The sequence below is a fragment of the Carassius carassius genome, chromosome 38, assembly GCF_963082965.1.
Source record: "Carassius carassius chromosome 38, fCarCar2.1, whole genome shotgun sequence".
Lineage (NCBI taxonomy): Eukaryota > Metazoa > Chordata > Actinopteri > Cypriniformes > Cyprinidae > Carassius > Carassius carassius.
Genome location: NC_081792.1, coordinates 16042101 through 16067495, shown reverse-complemented (window position 1 = coordinate 16067495; position 25395 = coordinate 16042101). Strand labels below are relative to the sequence as shown.

General features: G+C 38.5%; 1 protein-coding gene across 7 annotated transcripts in view; it reads right to left on the bottom strand.

Moving 5' to 3' along the window:
• Window positions 1-9762, bottom strand: part of LOC132119427 (membrane-associated guanylate kinase, WW and PDZ domain-containing protein 1-like) — a 134441-nt gene extending 124679 nt beyond the window's left edge. For 6 of the 7 annotated variants that reach the window (XM_059529371.1, XM_059529373.1, XM_059529374.1 and 3 more), the window contains exon 1: window positions 8930-9761. In XM_059529371.1, the coding sequence (XP_059385354.1) occupies window positions 8930-9227 (298 nt within the window). In that variant the 5' untranslated portion in view covers window positions 9228-9761. Of the gene's footprint in view, window positions 1-8929 lie in introns of all 7 variants that reach the window. The other variant, XM_059529376.1, reaches the window with a different exon arrangement.
• Window positions 9763-25395: the final 15633 nt, after the last annotated feature.

The window sequence follows — 25395 nt, the reverse complement described above, 5'->3', positions numbered from 1 at the left end:
AATGTTTATATTTTATTTTACGGATTATTCAACATATTTAATAGTTTTAGTTAACAATAACAACACTGCCAGACACAGCAGTTCTTAATTTTGGGAATGGTGCTGATTTTACAAAGATAAAGAAAGGTTTTGAAAACCATGAAACAAGAATATTCTTAGGCACCCAAAGGAAATAAGTTCATAATTTTGGGACTTAATGCATACAAGTAGGCTACATGAATTTACATTTGAAATCTCTGATATAATGCATTTTGGAATGAAATCGCTTGAAAAGAGCAGGAGCAGAATGATTAGCTCATTCAAGGCTTTCCTAGATGAAAAACAACAAGAAAAGCACAAAAAAGAAGGCTCCAAAGGATGATGCATGGCCAATCGCCGACCATATCGGACACTTGGGTGGCAGTGTGTATTCTGTCTGCTGTTGTTGACAATAAAAGCCTGTCTAAATCCTCTTGAACTTGTCTGACCCCCTCCGAACTCTATACTCCTTTTCTTGCAGTTTCTCTTTTAGTAATAAGGCCATACGAGCTGAGGCAGAAAAAGAAAAGGCCTCTTCTCTAATGAGATCCGTGTATTCAGACCCTTGGGCTTCAGCTGAACAGAACTGTGCTGGAAAAACACATCGTGCTGGACGCCCAGCAACTTCTCCAGAGACCTTGGGATGATGAAGCATAATCCAACCGAATATAACAGGGGTATTCAATTAAAGTCCGAAGAGGTCTAATCTGAACATTTCTTTCACAGCATAATCCAGACAATCAAAACTAACACGTTTTTACTAGCCAATACTTCTTGAATGCAACAAAAGGAAATAAGCACTACATGTAATACTTACTGTAAATCTCAAAGCAAATGTATTTTTCCCAAAGTCCCTGCAGTAGTAGTTTCTAAAGAACTATATACTAATTATATATATATATATATAAGAATAATTTATTAAAACTCTTAGAAAGACAATGCATTTGTAAATGAACCACAAAACGCTAATTAGTGATCTCTATAATATGTTTGTAAAAAGGCCAAGATTTTCCTGAGGTTAGGTTCAGTGTATTGCATGTGTGAAAGACTGCTCTGAAAATCATTTAGAAAAGAGGTCAATGACAGCAAAGCTGCGGATATGCATGGGTGATCAGAACATCTGATGTGTGCAAGTATGTTTCTGCAACGTTTCTCCCTGCAGGAGAAACCATCAACTTGTGCTTCTCTGTGCTAGCCTTAGTCTCTCTCCACAGATGTCACTTAATATAAGATTATCTAAAGGAGGTGCCCTCCAGGTTTTTTCCAACTTTCATCGATGTCAAAGTCTGTAGTTTGTGACCCAGAGCGAAGCTGTGAATCAGGACATTGAGAGTGTAAAAAAAGGTTTTCAATCAACCATTAGCAACCATTAATTGACTCTGAATCTGCATCATAATCATTACATTTGTGCAATTCTCATCCTTATTCAAGAGGTCCATGTGTCAGAATGACAGCAATAAAGTTTGCCTTTCAAAGCATCTGTTGATTCAGAAAACACCAATCTTTCACTTCCTTTCAGTTCTTGTGTGACTGGTTGACAATCCAGACAGACTGTGCCTATTAATGGAAAACAGGACCAGAAAAAAAAAAAAACTAAAATCTCTCATAAGCACTAACCAAACGTGTATGGCTTGCTGGACGCCTTGACTGTGATGTTGTGAAATGTGGGGCAGCATCACTGGAGAATGACAAAAGCATTGTGAATAGGATTGCTATGATTATTTTACCAATACCAATAAACAAAAGTGCTGTTTAAACTCAGATTATACTGAAAGAAAAGACAATAGCAGAACATCGAGAAAGAGCCTGGGTAACATAAGAATGAGAAGATTAAAAATAAGAGTGTCAGATTTCACATTTCACAGTATTTTGCTTCAGTATTTATGTTTGAGCATTTAAATGTGAGACAAAGACGAAAGAGTTTTATCTAAGAGGCCTTCCCCTGAAGCCTCTATTGAGACAGGTAAGCTGTTGACATATCACTGAACACACACCAGCCCTGAGTGTCTGACATTCAGCTGAATATTTGCTCATCTCTTTGGCAACCTGGGATTGAAAGGAAAATCACTATAATCTCCAACACTGACACACTATAACAGCAAAGAAACTGCAATAGCCAATTTCCATCTCAAGAGTAAAAACTGAAACTAATAATGGAGAGATTAAAGATTAAAATGAGAAAGTTTTAGTGAAAAAAGTGACGTGATGAGTAGCCATATTTGGAATTAGTTCTCTGCATTTAACCCATCCAAAGTGCACACACACAGCATTGAGAAGTGACGTGACATACAGCCAAGTTTGGTGACCCATACTCACAATTCTTGCTCTGCATTTAACCCATCCAAAGTGCACACATACACACACACACACACACACACTCGGAGCAGTGGGCAGCCATTAAGCTTCGGCACCCAGGGAGCAGTTGGGGTTTCAGTGCCTTGCACAAGGGCACCTAAGTCATGGTATTGCCGGCCCGAGACTCAAACCCACAACCTTAGGGTTAGGAGTCAAACTCTAACCACTAGGCCACGACTTCCCCACGAACACACTGTGCCTTGCTCAAGCTGTAGTACTAAAAGTGGAAGTGAGCAATGGACATTCACTCTCTCCACCTACAATCCCTGACAGTACTGAGACTTAAACCCGTGACCTTTGGGTTACAAGTCAGACTCTCTAACCATTAGGCCACGACTGACGACTGCCCAACTGACTGCCCAGAAACTATCCCAATTGTAAGAAACTTTCATTATTGAGTGACAAAGTCACAATTACAAGGAAAAAGTAGCAATTGACCTTTTCTCTTTGTACTCTTAGGTGGAAACATTCATAAGAAACAGAACGGTCAGATAATTAACACAGTTTGTTCCATGTCATGAATGAGACAATGTAGGTGAGCTTTTTTTAAGTGCCAAGCAAGAAGGCAACATAAGTTTTGTGAGTCTGATAGCGGAGGGGCCACATCACATGAGCATGTTCCCTATATGAAATACTCTTTGATATTGAAACAGGAACATCCAACTTGATCGGCAAATAAGAAATTCTGTACGCCATCCTCCACAGGTCAGTAGTATCACACCAGCAGCAGTAAGTCACAAGACCCCATTAGACTAGTTGAACGTAAGCTCTCCCCGTGGAAACACATAGTTTGAGGGAAAAAGTGCTTTTGCCCTGCCCTCATAACACTAGTGTAACCAATTCCTCTTAGTTACCACTTATATTCATAAAAATGTCAATGTTTGAGTGAGCAGAATGCCGAGGTCCAGTTGATTTATATGAAGACCTCTATTACACCTTGATGATATCATCAACAATGACTTTTCAAATGCCTTGTTGTCACGCTGTCTGGTCTCTGTTTCCCTGAGTCTCCACTAGTGGCCTCACTTCCCCATAGGCACCTCACTGTAGGCACTACAATTCCCACAAAGCCTTGTCCCTTCATCACAGTAATTGCACTCCTGTTAATTGCACTCAGGTGTCTTCACTTGATAGTAATTACCCTGCCTATATTAACCGGTCTTTTTCTGTTTGTCTTCATGGAGTCCTTTGATTCCGTCACCCAGTTTCCTCACCTTCCGAGTTTCCTCGTCTTCCGAGTTTCCTCGTCTTCCGAGTTTCCTGTTCCAGTTCCTATTCCTGTTCCTATCCCTAGTGTTTGTTTGTTTGGATTGATTTCTGGTTTTGACCCCTGCTTGTTGGATGCTGATTTGGATTACCCATTACATACCACACTGCATTTGGATCTCTCGTCTCCTGTGTTTCTCTGGGTTCCGATCGTAACAGAAGGACTCCATCTATGTCGAGATCCAGCAGTGTGGGACTTCATTCCCATTCCCCAGTCAGTATGGTGGAGCGGAGGGCGAAACATATAAAATTAACCACCCTCCGCCAAGAGGGGAATGAGGTGGGTGCTATGGCACATGTGTTCTGGACCCTGGCAGATGGTATGGGATACAATGATGTGGCCCTGAAGGACATTTTCAACACCGGTCTGGATGAACCGGTGCCTCGAAGGGAAATGGACCAGTTGGACGCTTTTAATTTCTGGGAGTTTGTGTTCTACCTACAACATCGGTCTCCGTGGAATACCCCAGCCACACCTGTCTCTCCCGGTGGGATGGCCGATTCTAGACCGGGGTCTACAAACAGGAGGACCACCAGCCCAGCGCCACTGCACAAGATGGCCGCCAGCCCAGCGCCACAGCACAAGGTGGTCGCCAGCCCAGCGCCACAGCACAAGGTGGTCGCCAGGGCCACAGCACAAGGTGGCCGCCGGCCCAGTGCCTCTGCACAAGATGACAGCCACAGTTGACCCTCCAGAGTCGAGTCAGGTTCCCGTTGACCCTCCAGAGTCGAGTCAGGTTCCCGTTGACCCTCCAGAGTCAGGTCAAGTCACCGTTGACCCTCCAGAGTCAAGGCTAGTCACCGTTGACACTCCATAGTCAGGGCTAGTCACCGTTGACACTTAAGTGTCAGGGCTAGTCACCGTTGACACTCCAGAGTCAGGGCTAGTCACCGGTGATCTTCATGGGCAAAGGCAAGTCACCATTGATATTCATGGGCAAGGGCAAGTCACCAATGATATTCATGGGCAAGGGCAAGTCACCAATGATATTCATGGGCAAGGGCAAGTCACCAATGATCTTCATGGGCAAGGGCAAGTCACCAATGATCTTCATGAACAAATGCAAGTCACCAATGATCTTCATGAGCAGAGTCAAGTCACCAATGATCTTCATGAGCAGAGTCAAGTCATCATTGATCTTCCTAAATCCAGTCCAAACACCATGGAATTACCAGAGTCTCCCCACATCTCTGCAGAACTACCAGAGCCTCCCCACGTCTCTGCTGTACTACCAGAGCCTCTCCACGTCTCTGCTGAACTACTAGAGCCACTCCCCGTCTCTGCTGTACTACCAGAGCCTCTCCTCGTCTCTGCTGAACTTCCAGAGCCTCGTCACGTCTCAGCCGAACTCTCTGAGCGCTCGACTAATACTGTCGTGGCCACGGAGGCCACCCTTAACTTGTTCATGTTCTCTGTTTCAGACAATGAATACATCTTAGTATACAATTTTTTTGTGCATTATCATACGCTGTGCATTACCAAAATGTGCAGTTGAGATCATTTGTTCATTCATTTACTCCATTACCAGTCTTTCCTTTCTTGGGGCACTGAAAGAATGGGTAGCTTTCCTCATTGTTTTAAGTTGTCCTGACTCACCGACCATGATAGGAAGCAGAATGTGTTCCTCTCGTTCTCCTGAACAACACAGATGTTTAAACTGAACTAAGGAAAAGGAAATAAACACTTTCACATGAAACCTACCCACTGAGGCCTCCACCCCTCCCTTCAGCTCATTTACACTGCAGTAAATCTATCAGCCGGCCATATGTATATATGAAAAGGAATTTTTTTATATACAATGTGAAATGCAGCAGGACTGAAATTTGACTATGCATACAATAGAAATGCATGCAGAAAGTAAGGGCACAGTCTCGACAGCCTGATGTGATCCAGATTCCAGACACTAAATACCTTCATGGTAGCCCCTGACCACTGGCTTAATGGAATTTCACAGTCCACTTTATATTGGTTTAGGATAGATTGGAATTATCCCTGTGCAAACCGAGGCTGTGGACATGCAAAATACACAAATGCATTTTCTCCCCAGGCATAGCCTAATCCAGCCCAATGTTAAATCCCACACAGAAGCTCCCAGACTGAGAGATGTAGAGCAGTGTGTCATTCCACCCCTTCAGAAAGCAGCTCAGAGTGGGAAACTGATCTAGGATCAGCATTTGTTTAGAGAAATCTGATACAGGATAAATTGTCCTGGTGTGAAATGCATCATGAAAACAAGTCAACAGCCAGTCTGGACAAGATGTAAATTAGTTTGTTTGTTCATCAGAGCAGAATTGGAGAAATTTATGCATTACATCACTTTTTTCACCAATGGATCCTCTGCAATGAATGGGTGCCGTCAGAATGAGAGTCCAAACAGCTGATAAAAACATCACAATAATCCACAAGTAATCCACATGACTTTAACCTGTTGCTTCTGGCCAAAATATTAATCTATTAATGCTTCAACCAGTTAAAAAGTCCAGCCCCTGTTGCCCTCTCACACCGACACGTTTAAACTTTTGGACTGTTTTTTCTTGATCTGTTCATATTTCTCTTCTAATTCAGACAAGATGACTTTTTCACTGTAGAAAGCAATATTATGGATAGACGACTCATTAAAAACATCTTAATGATTAATTTGTTTATTACAAACACAGCTTTTCACTTCACAAGACATTCATTGATAGACAGGATTTTGGTGTATTCCCTGTGGATTACTGTGATGTTTTTATCAACTGATTGAACTCTCATTCTGACAGCACCCATTCAGTGCAATGGATCCAAAAAGTAAATGTAAAAAAATAGTCAAATAATTTAATTCAATAAAGTATTAAAGATGCTCTTCAAAGAAGACATATTCATGTCATTATATGTACAAGATGCATTGCATTTTTAAATAAATTAGTAAATGAAACAAAAAATGAATATCATGTCACTGACCCATTCATTTTCCTCACTTTAAGACTTCCAAATCTTCCATCGCATGTAACTTTCAGCTCTAAGTGCCACAACTTTGCTGACATTACCAATAACACTGTTTTCTCAATTGAAGAGTAAGAGGCTTTTTCCATCAATCAATACAACAGCATTGAAAAGTATTCCTATTACATATTTCCTCCAGAGAGAGCTGCCAGGGCACAGACTGTTAAGGCTGGTTCACACGGCAGGATAATTAGGCCGATTTTAGCCCCGATTGACACCTTCCGACAATCTTAAGGATACTCCGATTATCTTAAAATAATCTGATCAGATATTCCTGCCGTGTGTGGTGTGTTAAGACTGCTCTCCTCTGCTCGGAAGGACGTCGGGACCGCTCCGATCTCAAATCGGGGATATCCAACATGTTGGTTTTATTTGGCCCGATTTCTTTTCGTGTGTGGTGTCCCCCGAGGACAAACGATCACGCAGCCTGTGGACTGTGGCGTGTAGCCAATCAGAAAGCGAGGTGACGAGGCGGCGAGGAAGTACCGGGAAACAAAGTCAAAACAGCCGGCGGCATGGCGCACCAGAAAGTCCGGTGGATGTCGGAGATGGAGGACTTTGTCTCCACTTCTTTGACAATCGCCTTTACTTTTTTTTCTTATGTTTTTTTTTCGGTTACAAACAAAGGACAAACTATGGCCACTGCATCCTCTTCGTCCGCCATGATTGTTTACTCTGAAGTCACGTTTGATCTCGAGGGATTTTGCGAGATTTCCCGTCTGACCTGGGAATGCTCGGGAGTCAAATCAGTTCGTGTGTGATGTGTTGATTTTGCCGTGTGGCTGCACACCACACACTGTACGACCAACACTGTTAGACCCGTGATTTTTTATCGCCGTGTGTGGGGTCTCTCAGGTTTGGAAAATCGGCCGACAATTTTAAAATCGTCCCGTGTGAACCAGGCATTAGTGAGGTCACCACAGGACTGAGAGTATTCATGTAAAAATCAATGAAGATTAATAAATTAATTTGTTGTGTGCTACATTAACTGTGCTGAAGGTTATGGATGGGCTCTGAACTTATTATTAGGCAATGTAAATAATAATGCTCCACAAAAAATAAAAAGGCCACATGACTGGCATGAAGACCCGCAGCTGTTTGTATGGACAAAAGCGTATGAAGTCTTGAACCATGCAAAATTCACTTTAAGCTCAGTTTAATGCATTTCATATCAATAATTCATCCTAGAAGTCTAAATCATGGGGAGTTTGAGATCACCAGCCTGTTCAAGACAAAAAAAAGAAAAGAAAAAAGAAGACTTTGTTCACAAACTCAGAAACAGATGGCATTAGTTGCCAAAAACATTTTCATAATTAAGACTGGTTACGACAAAAAATTCCCAGACAGCATGATAGATTATAAACAGTGAAACTCAACACCAGAATATATATGCGGATAGTGTGAGAGAGAGAAAGAGAGTGAGAGCTGGAGCTGGGCCCAGTAGTGCTCTGGGAATGCAGTCCGAGTTGATTGGCTGGTTTCCTGATATTGTCTGAAGTCATTTGGTGAAATAGGCAAAAGCATACAGAGGGGAGAGAGCAGAATAACTCAAACCATGTGACGAGGCAGAGCCATTTGGGGAGTCACCTCACCACAGCTTCAGCACAATGGACAGTCTGTAGTGCCTTTACCTGGGGATTACAACTCCTCATAAATGATTAAAGTGAAATAAATGACGTGAAGAATGCCATCACATCTGATTTTATTTAGTGAGTCATGCTTTAAACTTATCAAAGAGCATCTGTAAAGGGGCTACAGAATATCCTACCTTGGATGACATGGATTGTCAAGTTACTCTTATTTCAACTTAACTTAACCGGGGCAAAAGTTTCACAATGCTTAAGAAAAGAGATTCATTCACTCGTAATTGAGAAATGTGTTACATGCATTCCAAAACAAAGATGAAAATAAATGTGAAAAGTTCTAAATACTGCTGCTCAAGCCCTTTTTTTCAGGGACGCACAACCCAGGTCCTGTGAACTGACCCATCAAAATTTGGTCTTGTCTGTGAAATTTTGCAACAGCCATTCAACTATTAAAAAAAAAAAAAAAATTATATATATATAAAATATTGTGTCAATAAAAAATAAATTTATAATATCATATTATGTTATTATTGTTGCAGTCTAATGTCAAAATAAAACTAAATAATTAAAGGCCCCTCTCTACTTGGCCAAGTCACCCAAATCGTAAATTATGCAATATTTTCATGCATAGCTGGTACTTGGAAAACAATCCCTAATGATTTGTTTACCGAAAATGCATTACAGGAGAAAAACAAAAGTAAAATTAAGGCACTCTTCTTACCTTGCCTCACAGTTTTCAACCTAACAGGTCCCTTACAGTTCTTGATCACTGTCAGCACATCATACAGCGGCAATCCAGAGACAGAGAGCGTCTCCACCTCCAGCAGTAATTCCCCTTCGGACACTTTCCCATGTCTGTACTGTACGGCATTCCCGTTAACGTGTCCGATATAAGCGAACTCACCGTTCTCCGCTCCGCCGAGGAGCTGCACGTTCAGCTCTCCGCGGGCGTCCTTACAGACCGTGCACTCGTTAACTTTGGTGGTCCAGTGATTCTTTTTCTGTACCACTTTGGACATGATGAATCAATCAAATCCGTCCAGAAACAGGTGGTTCCGCTGACAGACAAGACAAGAAAGCGCGATAGTTTCATAGAATGAAATATCCCACGCGATAAAGTTTCTTTTCCGTCTCCTCGGTCATGAATGCAGCTTCTTCGCAGCCCCAAAAAAAAGAAAGAAAAAACCAAATCAAGCCATTGTCCGGCTGTTGACCAAATGAAATCCCCACTCGGACCGCTTCTCTAATTAGCCTGTATTGTTTTCCTCATCTTCTTAACATCTTTCCCCTTTAATCCTCTCGGTTGCGCTTATCTGTTTGTCTTTTAATTTCATAAACCTCTCTAACTACACTTTTAGTCTTAAGCTGTTTCCAAAATAGTTAGTTTTTTCTACAACACTTCTAAGTAAAATTTCCGCCGTTTTCCTTGGAGCACAGACTGTATCGCTGAATGTTTCCTCCTGGTTCACGGCTCCTTTAAACAGGTACAGCGTTGACGTCTGTTTTGATACATTTCATCCTGTTCTGCGTGCTCTGTGCTCTCAACCAGAGATGGAGCGAATGTAACGTGCGCTCATGCGCACTATTTCCCTTCGGCCTCTTAAGGGAATCCTCACTGTGTCCATCACCAGGTCCTAAAGTCCGTCTTTCATTGAAGAAGAATATTTACGACCCTAAGCCGATTTCTGGAAACCCTTGATTAAATATATCCCACACTATATATATATATATTTCAAATTCTGCAATAAATAAATGCAAACACGGACATGTATAAATAATCGCACCTGGATTTTATACCAGGCTATAGTCAGCATCTAAAAACTGGTTAATTGTAATGAGATTGATTGAAAACATCTCCAGAATTTCCATACTGGGCCTGAGCCGTAAATCATGAAAGATTTTCAAACGTAGAATTTTTGTCCTTGTGAGTCTATGTTTAAGACTTGTTGTTTAAAAGCACTGATCTATATAGATCAGTGTTTAAAAGACATGACTACACTCCCTACACTCTTAAACAACCAGTTTTATCTGTTTGCCAGGAGAGTTGGTTTGAGTAGAAATTTAGCCTAGCATAGGGATTTATCCTTGTTATTCAGGTTCAACCTGCCTGACATGTCTGTTGTCCTAAAAAAAATTCCAAACCGTTGTTTATAGTGTCTATATTATATTAATGCAGTGATAGTTATCACAAATGTATTGTGCATATTACCATGGGCGTAGGTTTAGGGGGGGACGCTAGGTACCAGTCCCTATCAATATTTTGAGATTACAAATTTGTCCCCACCAATATTTAGCAAGCTCATTTGAACTGCTATTTGGATCTTTGCACTGCTATTTGGATCGATTCTAACTGCCAGGACGACGACAGTACAATAAACGCCGTAATTTGATTGGCGGCGAGGTATCTGACAGGCTACATGTGCGGGCCGGGACTACTTTTATGGAAGTGTATGGGTAGCAATATTCAATTTGGGATGTAATATGCAAAATGACAATGCAATATGTAAAATGACAATGCATTCCTGTATTTACAATTACATTTTCCAATACATTTGTGCAACGTATGGTGCAAAATGAAAATGAAAATTAAATTACATCATTTTCATTTGCCATTTCACACACTAGTTTTAATATGTAAAATGAATACTAATTTTAACGCTTTATAAGTTGCAAAATTAAAATTAAAATGTATTACAGAAATGATTAGATATATATAACATGTTCAAGCAAAAACTGGCAAAATTATAATTTAAATGCTATTTTTCTTAATTGCATTAACACTCAAAGTCAAGACACTTACGATTGCATTTCCATTCAATGTCCCGCAATGAATGTAGCAAAATTCAATGTGCACATTGAAAATGCATTCCGAGGCGATCACGTGTCCGCCCCATCCCGCCATGTCAATCACTGCGTAAACAAGGCGGGGCTTGCAGAAGGTCAAGAGACTCAAATCTTTTTGTGATTTGTGTCTCTTGACCTTCTGCAAGCCCCGCCTTGTTCACGCAGTGATTGACATGGCGGGAGGGGGCGGACACGTGATCGGCTCATAATGCATATTCAATGTGCAAATTTAATGTGAAATGTTCAATGTGAAATTTAAATGATAATTTTGCCACAGTTTTTGCTTGAACATGTTATACATATCTAATCATTTCTGTAATACATTTTCATTTTAATTTTGCAACTTATAAAGCGTTAAAATTAGTATTCATTTTAAATATTAAAACTGGTGTATGAAATGGCAAATGAAAATTATGTCATTTAATTTTCATTTTCATTTTGCACCAAACGTTGCACAAATGTATTGGAAAATGTTAATTTAAATACAGAAATGCATTGCCATTTTACATATTGCATTGTCATTTTGCATATTAAATTCCAAATTGAATATTGCTACTCATATGCTTTCATATACTTGCTTGCATTAGCAGCTAGCGGGTGGTGTGTGTGTGTGTGTGTGTGTGTGTGTGTGTGTGTGTGTGTGTGTGTGTGTGTGTGTGTGTGTGTGTGTTGACGACGCCGACGGTAAGTTACCAGGGCTGTCTCTCTGCCACATACAAAGGCCAGAGTAAAAACATTTTAATATTCCGGTTTGGATTGCACCCAAGAAGAAAAAAGGGGACATAAGAAGCTTTTTCATAAAGCAGAGTCAGAGTGTAAGTAGGCAAAATAACTAGCTAGCCACATAAATAAACTAGCAGTATTGACTGACTAGGCTTTCAAATGAAGATTCTACTGTGGAAAATAGTATTAACTGGTGATAGTATGTGTTACCCAGGATGATAGAATGCTACGTTAGCAAGTAGCCTAACTGAATGTCAATTAGCCTGTACCTTAACTTAGAATCTTGCAGTCAACAGAAACGTGAGTGTACTGGAGGTAGTGTTTATAATAGAAAAAGGTTATTGGGGTATGGGGGTGTCCCCACCAAAGCTGAGACCAAACCTACGCCCATGCATATTACATTTACAGATGTAGCAGTAGTATTTTTACAAAATTAGTGTTGGATTTACAACCCGAATTCCGGAAAAGTTGTGCAAAACCACATACTGCAGCTATAACAACAGCATGGCTTCGTCGTAGAAGAGTCCGGGTGCTAACCTGGCCTGCCTGCAGTCCAGATCTTTCACCTATAGAGAACATTTGGCGCATCATTAAACGAAAAATACGTCAAAGACGACCACGAACTCTTCAGCAGCTGGAAATCTATATAAGGCAAGAATGGGACCAAATTCCAACAGCAAAACTCCAGCAACTCATAGCCTCAATGCCCAGACGTCTTCAAACTGTTTTGAAAAGAAAAGGAGATGCTACACCATGGTAAACATGCCCCGTCCCAACTATTTTGAGACCTGTAGCAGAAATCAAAATTGAAATGAGCTCATTTTGTGCATAAAATTGTAAACTTTCTCAGTTTAAACATTTGCTATGTTATCTATGTTCTATTGTGAATAAAATATTGGCTCATGTGATTTGAAAGTCTTTTAGTTTTCATTTTATTAAAATTTAAAAAACTTCCCAACTTTTCCGGAATTCGGGTTGTAAGATTTTCACATTATAAAATATTTTATAATATTTTGTATCATTTATATATATATAATATTACTATATTATAATATTTACAAACTATATTATAATATTTTTGTGTTTATTTTCTGATCTCTTAACTTATAATGAGCCAAATAAATTTATAACTGCAGGTTAGTGAGGTAGATATTCTAAACTGATTAAGAAAAATCAGTACTTGTATCAGATTGGCATTGGTACAAGGTTGCAAGTATCAGTATCTGTACTAGGAATTAAATCCTCAAGCAATATAATAATTTTTAGCAATGTCAATATTGTCATGGTCCAACACTCCATTACTAATACTTTGTACATTTAGGTATTTTTACATAATGTAAGTCTCTTTTCAATTACACTGTCACTTTCTCATCTGTGTCAGTAGTCATACAGTGTTTTTCCTGCAGGTGTTTGTCTGACAGCATGTTACAGCCTGACACGTGAAGGGCTGTCGTCGTGATCAGATGGGCTTCGCAGTTCACCTTGGGAAAAGCAAATGAGCTCTCTGATCCTAAAAATAACATTCAAAGTACTTCTTTTCCCTGTAGACGCCAACCATTGGCCTGGATGGGACAGAAAACATAGTGCTTTTAGGCTTAAACCATGCAACTTCTCCTCTAGTCGTCAGCGGAGCAATCAGACGCTCGCCGCGTTCACGCCATGTCAGCCTGCTGCATCTGGGATCTTTGAATGATGATGTAACATGTCTAACCCGATTTCACTCTTGAAATAATCATGAGCAAATTTGAAGTGGTAACTAAATGCTGTTTGGCTCCAGCTCAAATCAGATGTCCCTCTTGTGGATGTCCTAAAACACAATTCAATTGCGTGATAAAAAATTCCTCAATTCAGTATTGAGGCTTCCTGTTTCAGAAAGGAAGTAAAGGAAGGTATTCACTGATGTGGAAGCAGAGTTGTATATTTGGGCGTGCAACTCGCAACATCATCTCTCTCATTTTGCCAGTCAAATCCTCTCTGACCTGAGAGTGGGCAGGACTTTCTCACTGCTGGCCTTCTACCACAAACCTTCCTGCCAGAACACGTCATTTAAGTCTGAGTGGCTGATGCGCAGTGACTGTGACCCCTGTTTCTCCTTTTCATTTGATTCCATCTGCCTTTCCATTCCTTCCTGCAAGCAGTCACTATTGCAGAGGGTGCACGGTTTACATCTTTCTCTTCCAACCCACTTCTCACTCTCAGTCGATGAACACAAGATAAACACACTGGCATATAATGCAGTATGTCAGTCCAATGAATTTTTTATTCTATCTGAAACGTATTTATTTAGAATTTATTTTTTATGTAATTTATCAGCTGACCTGCACTACATTAGCCTATATGTGCAGCATTACCATTTCACCACACAATCCCATTGTGAACTCTCAAATCGGGTTTCTGCATCTTTATTTGTTTTAGTTTCTAGCTGGATTTGACATTTAAAAGGCTAAAAGCAATATTTAATAGCCTATATTTTTTATTTATCGTAACTGAACTTGGTTAGTGGCAAACATCACTTTATCAATCTCAAACTTAAATAAAGCTGCAAGCTGCAATTATGGGCCCAAGCACTACAGAAGCAAGCTTCAGACAAACATGAGTAATTGAGACAGTTTTAAGATTATTTTAGGCAAAATGGCAAAATTTTAGACCAGTTTCATTGCAATAGGCTAATGCATTAAAAAGTTATTAGCATTTTTATGTGTAATTATTCATGGTTAATGAATGGTTTATTACTCTTGACCAATAGGTTGTGCTGTTACCAAATTTATGTGGCATGGTCAGTGTGAGGTGACGATGACACATACAACGTTTGGTGCAAATATGTCAAAGCTCTGCAGAGATACAGCCTCAAATGCATTTTGGCACCCTTCCAGCAAATTCGTTGATGCACTTAATGAGAACCCTTTCGTATATCGACACGAAATCCTTAACTTTTTGCCAGCATGGTCTGAAGATGATACACGTCAAATTTGGTGAAAATCAGACTAACGGTCAAGGAGGAATTTGAAAAAGTAGGTTTTCAACATTAATCAAAATGGCAGGCAGGAAGTATGGCCAATTTTCGCATAATTGGCATCGATGCTCTCTGCATGACCCACAGAATATAGCGAGACTAATTTCATTTCAATTGTATAATTTATTAAAAAGTTATTAGCATTTTTGTGATATTTCATTATAACTCTTGACCACAAGGTGGCGTTGCCACCAAACTTTTTGAGTACCTTCAGGGCATGGGGCCGAAGATTTTGGTAATTATTTTCGTAATGATACGATAATGCGTTCAAAAAATACAGCATTTTGAAACATAATTCAAAATGGCCAACGCCTAAAATGGCTGACACGGGAAAATTGGATATCATTCGACTCGACATGACTCTCTGAATCTAAAGTGACCAGTTGTGTGATTTTTGGCCAAACCATTCAGAAGTTATAAGCTAAAATATGCATTTTTCATATATTCTGACCACTAGGTGGCGCAGCGTCGAAACACTGCAGGTAGGCTCAGGTCATGCTTATTATAACACACACCAAGTTTGGTCTCAATATGCCAAACCGTTGCCGAGCTATAGCCTCACATGCATTTTTGCATGCTTTTCGTTAAATTTGTTCACGCGTCATTCGAGAACGGTTGGACAAATCAACTTGAATTCCATAACTTTTGGCAGCATGGTCTGAAGATGATCTGAGCCAATTTTTATGAAAATCGGACTAAAAGTCTAGGACGAGTTCGAAAAAGTAGTTTTTTCAAAAAATTTCAAATAGAAAAAAACTAAACCTTGCGATTTTTGAATTTTGGGGTAAATCGACTTGGAATGAGCCAAGGATTCAGAGGAATTTTTCATTTTCTGGCTTACGGTTCAAAAGTTATTCGCATAAAAATATTGAAACTTTGGACAAGTGGTGGCGCTAGAGAGTTGGCGTTAGAGACTTCAAATTTGCTATAGTTAATGTTGGGACTGTCCTCTATCAGTGTGCCAAATTATACAACTTTCCCGCAATCGGTTCTATGGGCTGCCATAGACTTGCGGCGGAAGAGGAAGAATAATAAAAAGAATCCTAACGGATACAATAGGTGCCCACGCACCTTTGGTGCTTGGCCCCTAATAAGAACGGGAACAAATACAATAGGTGCCTACGCACCTTCGGTGTTTGGCCCCTAAATATAGGTGCAAGCAGCAATAACGGGGCCAAGCACTACAGAAGCAAGCTTCAGATAAACGGCAGGAATGAGTAATTAAAACCGATTTAAGATTATTTTAGGCAAAATGGCTTGAAAACAATAAACACAACAACTAGTAATAGGATTTATTGGCTTATCACATGTAACCAATAGGTGGCGCTGTTACCAAATTAGTGTGGAATGGTCAATGTGAGGTGACAATGACATACAGTTGTGGCCAAAAGTTTTGAGAATTACATAAATATTAGTTTTCAAAAAGTTTCCTGCTAAACTGCTTTTAGATCTTTGTTTCTGTTGTTTCTGTGATGTTCTGAAATATAATTACAAGCACTTCATACGTTTCAAAGGCTTTTATCGACAATTACATGACATTTATGCAAAGAGTCAGTATTTGCAGTGTTGGCCCTTCTTTTTCAGGACTTCTGCAATTCGACTGGGCATGCTCTCAATCAACTTCTGGGCCAAATCCTGACTGATAGCAACCCATTCTTTCATAATCACTTCTTGGAGTTTGTCAGAATTAGTGGGTTTTTGTTTGTCCAACCGCCTTTTGAGGATTGACCACAAGTTCTCAATGGGATTAAGATCTGGGGAGTTTCCAGGCCATGGACCCAAAATTTCAACATTCTGGTCCCCGAGCCACTTAGTTATCACTTTTGCCTTATGGCACGGTGCTCCATCGTGCTGGAAAATGCATTGTTCTTCACCAAACTGTTGTTGGATTGTTGGAAGAAGTTGCTGTTGGAGGGTGTTTTGGTACCATTCTTTATTCATGGCTGTGTTTTTGGGCAGAATTGTGAGTGAGCCCACTCCCTTGGAAGAGAAGCCACCCCACACATGAATGGTGTCAGGATGCTTTACTGTTGGCATGACACAGGACCGATGGTAGCGCTCACCTTTTCTTCTCCGGACAAGCCTTTTTCCAGATGCCCCAAACAATCGGAAAGGGGCTTCATCTGAGAATATGACTTTGCCCCAGTCCTAAGCAGTCCATTCACTATACTTTCTGCAGAAGATCAATCTGTCCCTGATGTTTTTTTGGAGAGAAGTGGCTTCTTTGCTGCCCTTCTTGACACCAGGCTATCTTCCAAAAGTCTTCGCCTCACTGTGCGTGCTGATGCGCTCACACCTGCCTGCTGCCATTCCTGAGCAAGCTCTGCACTGGTGGCACTCCGATCCCGCAGCTGAATCCTCTTTAGGAGACGATCCTGGCGCTTGCTGGACTTTCTTGGACGCCCTGAAGCCTTCTTTACAAGAATTGAACCTCTTTTTTTCATGAAGTTCTTGATGATCCTATAAATTGTTGATTAAGGTGCAATCTTAGTAGCCACTATATCCTTGCCTGTGAAGACATTTTTATGCAACGCAATGATTGCTGCACGCATTTCTTTGCAGGTCACCATGGTTAACAATGGAAGAACAATGATTTCAAGCATCACCCTCCTTTTAACATGTCAAGTCTGCCATTCTAACCCAATCAGCCTGACATAATGATCTCCAGCCTTGTAATCGTCAACATTCTCACCTGAGTTAACAAGACGATTACTGAAATGATCTCAGCAGGTCCTTTAATGACAGCGATGAAATGCAGTGGAAAGGTTTTTTTGGGATTAAGTTAATTTTCATATGTAATTCATCTGATCACTCTTCATAACATTCTGGAGTATATGCAAATTGCTATTATAAAAACTTAAGCAGCTATTTTTCCAAATTCCAATATTTATGTAATTCTCAAAACTTTTGGCCATGACTGTACAATGTTTGGTGCAAAAATGTCAAAGCTTTGCTGAGATACAGCCTCAAATGCATGTTGGCATCCTTCCAGCAAATTTGTTGATGCGCTAAATGAGAACCGTTTCGTATATCAACACGAAATCCATATCTTTTAGGTGGCTCAGTCTGAAGATTATATGATTCAATTTTGGTAAAAATCGGTACAAACGGTCTAGGAGGAGTTCGAAAAAGTAGGTTTTGACTGAAAATAAAAATGGTTTCGGTTCACTGTTTCGAAACTGCTCACGCTCCTTCAGGACATTGTACTGATGACCCATACCAAGTTTTGTAACAATCCGTTGATGCTTTCTTAAAATACAGCATTTTAACTCAAAATTCAAAATGGCCGACAGTCAAAATGGCCAATATGGTAAAATTGGATATCAGTCGACTCGGCATGTTGCCCTGAATCTAATAAGATCTCATTAATTTTATGATTTTTGGACAAATTGTTCAGAAGTTATAAGCAAAAATAGCAATTTTTCATATCTCCGGACCAGTAGGTGGCGCTGCACCGAAATGCAGCATGTAGCCTCAGGACACGCTTGTTATGACATGTACCAATTTTGGTCTGAATATGATAAATCATTGCAGAGATACACCCTTACGACTGTTTTTGTAAGCGCTACGTAAAATTTGTTCGAGCGTTTATCGAAAACGGTTTGACGAATCAATTTGAATTCCATAACTTTTGGTCAGCACTGCCTTAAAATGATCTGGTTTAATTTTCGTGTAAATCGGACAAACCGTCTAAGACGAGTTTGAAAAAGTAGGTTTTTCAAAAAATTCTAAATGGCGGCCATATTTCTATGACGTAAAATGACTTCATAGGGTTAATTCGAATCGGCATGAGCTCAGGAATCTGAGGAAAAAGAATTTTGTTGATTGGCCTTACAGTTCAACCGTTATTAGCAAAACAAAAGTGAAATTTTGGACAGTTGGTGGCGCTAGAGGGAATGTCTTAGACACACCAAAATTGGTGTACTTATTGTTGGCACTGTCCTCTATCAGAATGTCAAACCATTACAACTTTCCCGCAATCGGTTCTATGGGCTGCCATAGACTCCTAGTCGGAAGAAGGAAGAATAATAATAAGAAGAACGGGAACAATTACAATAGGTGCCTACGCACCTTCGGTGCTTGGCCCGTAATAACGCCAATGATTACAATAGGTGCCTACGCACCTTTCGGTGCTTGGCCCCTAATAATAGGAACGGGAACAAATACAATAGATGCCTACGCACCTTCGGTGCTTGGCCCCTAATAAGAACGGAAACAAATACAATAGGTGCCTACGCACCTTCGGTACTTGGCCCCTAATGAATATGCAGTATGATATTGCGCATTAACATTTGATACATTTCTGAAATTAAATATTGTCTGACTTGAACAGATGACATAAATAATTCTCAAATAGATCTATTTTTTACCCTCCTCTTTTCACTATAGACCATATTATTTGTTTATTTATTTATTTATGAGGAAAGATGAAAATCTTACATATATCCTACAGATTTTGCAGTCCATGGCATGATGTTCACTAGTTCAGTGCTGTCCAGTCATTGCTTAGGGTTTTGGCAAGCAGTATCTCCTCACCTATAATGAAAAAAATCCTCTTTGCAGAGAGGAAAAACAAACATAAAACCGTGACATACCACTTTTGTGTAATTTCCCTTCCCCATTACCCAGTAAATCTCTCATATTCATAATATTCAGGGAAATAAATATATATTTTTGACTAAAGTGATTTGGCATAGTGTTGAGTGTTGCATTCACACCACTAGGTGTAAATCATATAAGCAAGCACATCAAATACAAAAAACCACTGAATGTATTATAAATGTGAAAATTTTAAAAACAATTTTTTAACAACAATGCATAGGTTTTGTAAATCAGTTTTACTGGCAACAGACAACAATGTTTCTTATCAGTTATTTTTTCATGTGTTGTTATATACAGCATCATCATTATTGTATTTTACTCTTTAGGGGCTGAACACATGAGTGAAAACTGAGTAAATAGCTTTCCAATATGTGTAATATGGCAAATTAAAATAATAATGGACAAGGAAACATTAATGTGATATGTATTTAGGACATCCATGTAAACACATGAATCCAGTTATGTCAGTCTCACTCTTGCTGCATAATCTTTATTTACTATATAATCAGCTGACTAATAGATGCTCAATTTGAAGGCCTTTGCTCTTCTTCAGTCTTATTCTTTGTCTCTCTTTCTCTGTGGATGCAATATTATTCATTAGCATAACATAAATGCACTCTGAGTGCTATCCAATTGCTGTAAAGTACCATAAAACCCTTCAAACATTCTTTGGTCAGAATATGATCCCTTAAAGTTCTTTAGTGAGTGGATCAAAAAGAATTAGCTTTTTTTAAAAGTCTAGTTTGATTTTTGAAATAGTTTGAAATGTTTTACTGTGAAATGTGAAAACGAATCCTTCTTTGGACGTCATTATCAAAGCACAGCTTAAACAAAAAAATTAAAAAATAAATAAACCATGTTGGAATTCATTGGCAACTAGACTAGAGAAGGGGTGCATGCAAAACTATTCTATTAAACCCAGTGGTATGTGCGCTAATCTAAATAAACTTTAACTCTAAGCATGGATGAACGTTGGAATCAGCCTTTATAGGCTACACCCAAAAAACAAGATGACACACCTCCTGCTCCTATATGTGTTTCTAACCAGCATGCTCCTGTAGAAGCTGGAACAGCTCCAGAACATGCAGCGTGGCCCTAGTATCTCTTAATATGATTCCAGTGTCAGCTTCCTCTGAGACTGCAGGAATGCTTTGAAAGTGATGTGGAAGGATGAGCTCCATTATGCTGTGATCAGTTTCAGTAACAACATTACCTACAGATTATACTGCATTTTTGATCTTTGATCCTTTCCTCCTTTTTTGGAGCATGAGTGGTGAATGAATTACAGTGAGCACACAACCTTGACTGGCCTGTGAGTTAGATACAGTATACCGAATGTGATTATGGAAGACGACGACTTTTTACCCTTTAAATGCAAATTTTGCCACCTTATAAAATGGTAGGAGAGATTTTAGGTGTGACACACAATGATGAGATGAATATTAGACCACACTGAAACAAATGTGTCTATAATGAAGCACATTAGTGGAAAATAAACCTGAGATCAAAAACGTCACTCTGATCAAGGGCCAAACTTCTGCCCCTAGTGGCAGATACCTTATTCTATGTTAAACAACAATGGTGATTTGGTTAAAAAAACTGTTTAGGTGGACTAACATTAGATGATGATGAATAATCTTTTTGAGTGGCCCTGGTGAGATGCACTGTATGCACCAAAGGTTTCCGCTTGTGCTCATTGATTCTGTATCTGGTTTTTATCATTTGAAAATGATGACATTGTTCCTGACACACTGTATATAGCAACTAAAAGTCAACAATAAGTTGTACTGACTATGGCACAGTGAAATAAAAACAAGATATTTAATATTTGATAGCTTTTATAAATATTTGGATATTTTATAAATGGAATGTAAAGTGAAAAAGAAATAAACAGATTTCCACAGCATGTATACTATATTTCAGGCTTTCAAAGACTACTAGACTTACAAACAATGTCATTATCTTCCAAATTATGACATATTTTTTATATATATAATTATATATAATTAATATAAATAATATATATAATTTTTTGTTCAGCAAGCACACATTAAATTGATCAAAATATATAATATAATATAATATATTAATATAATATATTAATATAATATAATATAATATAATATAATATAATATAATATAATATAATATAATATAATATAATATAATATAATATAATATAATATAATATAATATAATAAAAGCTCTGTTCATAACCAAAAAAAGGTCTGGATTGCCTCGAGAGAATAAGCTTTAAACTTTTTACATAACTTTTGAAGATAACCTCTAATTGCTGGCCCACATTTATTAGGTCTTCCTGTACAGCAGAGACAGAGCCATTATAAGTGCTAATTCAGGATAACGGATTAGCCAGCTGATGCTAGCGCTCTAATTTATGCTAATGTCTCTTGTTAAAGTGCATCTGAGGCTCTGTGTGGCAGAAAGTCTTTATGTTTCTTTTGCATGTGCTGCGCTCAATGCAGTCTTGGCTGAAATCCAGATGGAAATAAGGAAAGTGAGCATTTATCACATGTATATGTCAGAATAAAGGGGTAGTATAGTTAATCGTTAAGGTGCCTAAGCGCATATAGGTCAATTCAAAATGTTTAAGGTTTCAGGCCGAGCAAATCCAGATTAATTCAATACGGTGCCTTTCCAAAATAACTCTTAGAAGATGCATGTGTTACCGGAATGTGGCTATATACGCACAAGGAAAATATTGTTGAAAATAAGTCCCTTTAGAGCCTTGTTCTCTAACTCTTTCTCTCGCTCTGCTTTGCTACATAACATTTGCTCTCTACCTCGGGCTTGACATGGCACATTCAATTACATCTCTCAGTCTACACGTACATCATTCTGCTCATACTGTGATATGATTTGGGGAGTACAATATAGGCTGTAAATATGCATAGATACAGATTACATGTATGCCATTCATTTTCATAATAATTATGGAAAATGCCATATGGACTTGAATAGATGTTATTTTACCTCCTGAGGAAAACCTGGGAACAAAATGAAAATTTGCTGAATGTATGCCATCCAAGACATACATGAGTTTGTTTCTTCGTCCGAACATATTTGGAGAAATTTAGCATTAGATCAGTTGATCACCAGTAGATCCTCTGCAGTGAATGGGTGCCGTCAGAATAAGAGTTTATCTCAACATCACTATAAGTAATCCACACAACTTCCCATTAACGTCCCACCAATTAATGTATTACTGTAAAGTCAAAAGCTGCAGGTTTGTAAAATGCCAATCCATCATTAAGACATTTTTCATTTCTAAACCATTGCTGGCTTAATTACTAATCATATTACTTTTTTCAATGAAAAGTTCTTCTTGTCATAATCAGGAGTGAAATATGCTTAGATCAAGCACTGTTTACAAATGAAAACCATCCAAAACAATTGCAAATATGTTGGTGGATTTTGATGTAAGAGGACAACAAGGGACTTTTTCACTGGAGGAAGCGTTATTATAGATTATGGACAAAATTATGGATATTTTTAAGTTAAGATGCCTTATCTATTTGTTTCTTACTAATACATTAACTGATGGACTGGAGTTTTGTAGGTTACTTGTGGATTATTGTGATGTTTTTATCAGCTGTTTGTACTCTCATTCTGACGGCACCCATTCACTACAGAGCATCCATTGGTTAGCAAGTGATGTAATGCTAAATCTCTACATATTTGTTCAAATGAAAAAACTAAATTATAAAAAATTATTAAATTATTAAAAATTCAATTGTATTATCAAAAAATATGATTTAAAATATAAATAAATTGAAAAATGGGCTACAAATAATATTTTTAATGCTTGAACAACTACAGTAACATTTTGTGCACGGAAATCAAACACTTCACCTTTAATCTCGTAAGCATGTAATAGTGTATCTTTTCATTCCATTCAGCCCGGTTGAGTATTTTATCAAGCATTTAAACTCATATTATGCATACACGCATGTGCACACATTCCTAGCATTTATAGAACTCTGGAACAAAGTGATTCATGTCAGTGAGCAGCTAGTACAGCGTGCACATTGTGGACCAGAGTGTTGTCAGCAAAAAACACTCTGCTTCTGAGCTGGATCATGTGAGAAATAAATAGAGCAAAGGGTGGCAAAACATTCTGTTTTTCCTGTCATCTCATCCTGTACATCATCTTTGACTATATGTATGTATGTATGTATGTCCCCGGGGCATGTCACGTCAGCTGTGCCTGAGAGAAGAGAAAATACTGCGATCAGGGAGGTGAAATACAGTAAACTAAATAAATACTTATAGCCAGCTTGTAAATTTTTTTTAAAGCATGTGAACATATCATGTTATTATTTCTGTGTGAATAACTCCAGCCTCAGTATCTTTGGCTACACCGCTTCTTTGTTTTGGACTGGGATGAAAGTCAGTTTAGGTGTGTATGTAACACATATCTGACAAGATGACCAGACCTGTGGTTGACCCACAGCTGACTGCCATATTTATTAATGAATGTAAAAAAAAGCATGCAGAGTTTTAAAATCACTATTCCCACCACTTACTTCACCATGCCATGAATAATAAAAACCTCTTTTGATGGTGAGGTCTAAAAAGCACTGGGCAGATATACAGTACAAGACAACTAGGTGCAGTGAAATCACCTATCTTTTAAAACCGCTGGAGGTGAGATCTGCCTTGCATATGAGTCTCATTAAGAGGGGTCTCGCAGGACAGATCCAGGTATTAGGATTGAAATATCGATTGAGACTTTTCATATAATGCCAGTCAATAATAGCCTCCTATACTGGGGCAAGGGAAATCAGAGGGAAAACTCACGAAATGAAATCTATAACAAGTATACACAGTGCTCACTTATGCACCAACGGAGGACTGGGTAATATCTCCTGGACAAAGGTGATCTATAGGTATATTGAAAGCAAGAAACCATTAGTGCATTCAAATGAGAAAGTGCATGTAACAGTCTGAGTTTTCCCACTTAGAACTTCCAATGTATATTCATGTTAAAATGTCCATCGCTCAAATCAAATTACACAGACAAAAGAACAGCATGTAAAAAAACAGAGGTAGACTAATAATTTTTATGAATTCACATGGACACACACACACACACACATTATATTGAATGGTATAAATACCTAACTAGCCTTCTACCACGTTACAATCCATCACGCTCCCTAAAGTCACAATTAGTTCCTAGGATAGCAAAGTCCACTAAAGGAGGTAGAGCTTTTCACATTTGGCTCCCAAACTCTGGAACTGGGGTTCAGACACACTCTCTCTGTTTAAATCTAGATTAAAAATGCATCTCTTTCACCAAGCATTCGAATAATGCATCTCATAATCTTGTACTGTAGTTATACCTGATCAAAAGTGCATTCTTATTCTTTAGCTTGGGTTAAATTAATTTTACTTGGTTGGAACAGCAGCTACGCTAATGATGTGTCTATTTGTTTCTCTGTTTTGTGTAACTAGGATTTACACAAGCTCCAGTCTGGATCCAGAACACCTGAGAATAGATGATGCTGACCCCTCAGAGGACTCCATATGATGCTAACCCTGAATCAACAAACAGAACTAACAAATGTTGCTATAGGTATGATTGCATCATATAATAATTGCTGTTAATAGTGTTCATTGTCTGTTTGACTAAATCTTTAATTGATTTTTCCTAAATGTTCTGCCATATGCACATAAACTGACAGTCACCACTGATAAGCTACTACTAAATAATCTAGAAATTTAATTTTCTGTAAAGTTGCTTTGCAATGATTTGTACCATAAAAAGCGCTATACAAATAAACTTCAACTGAATTGAATTTAATACTAGAAGTATTAATACTGCTAATAAATCAAAATAACAATTAAAATAATAACATTAACTATATTTTTTAAAATACAATAATAAATAATATATAATGCAAAATACAATAATCCTTAATAAATAACATAATGATTATGATAATTATGCATAGTTTATAATAAATATTATCACTTATATTGAC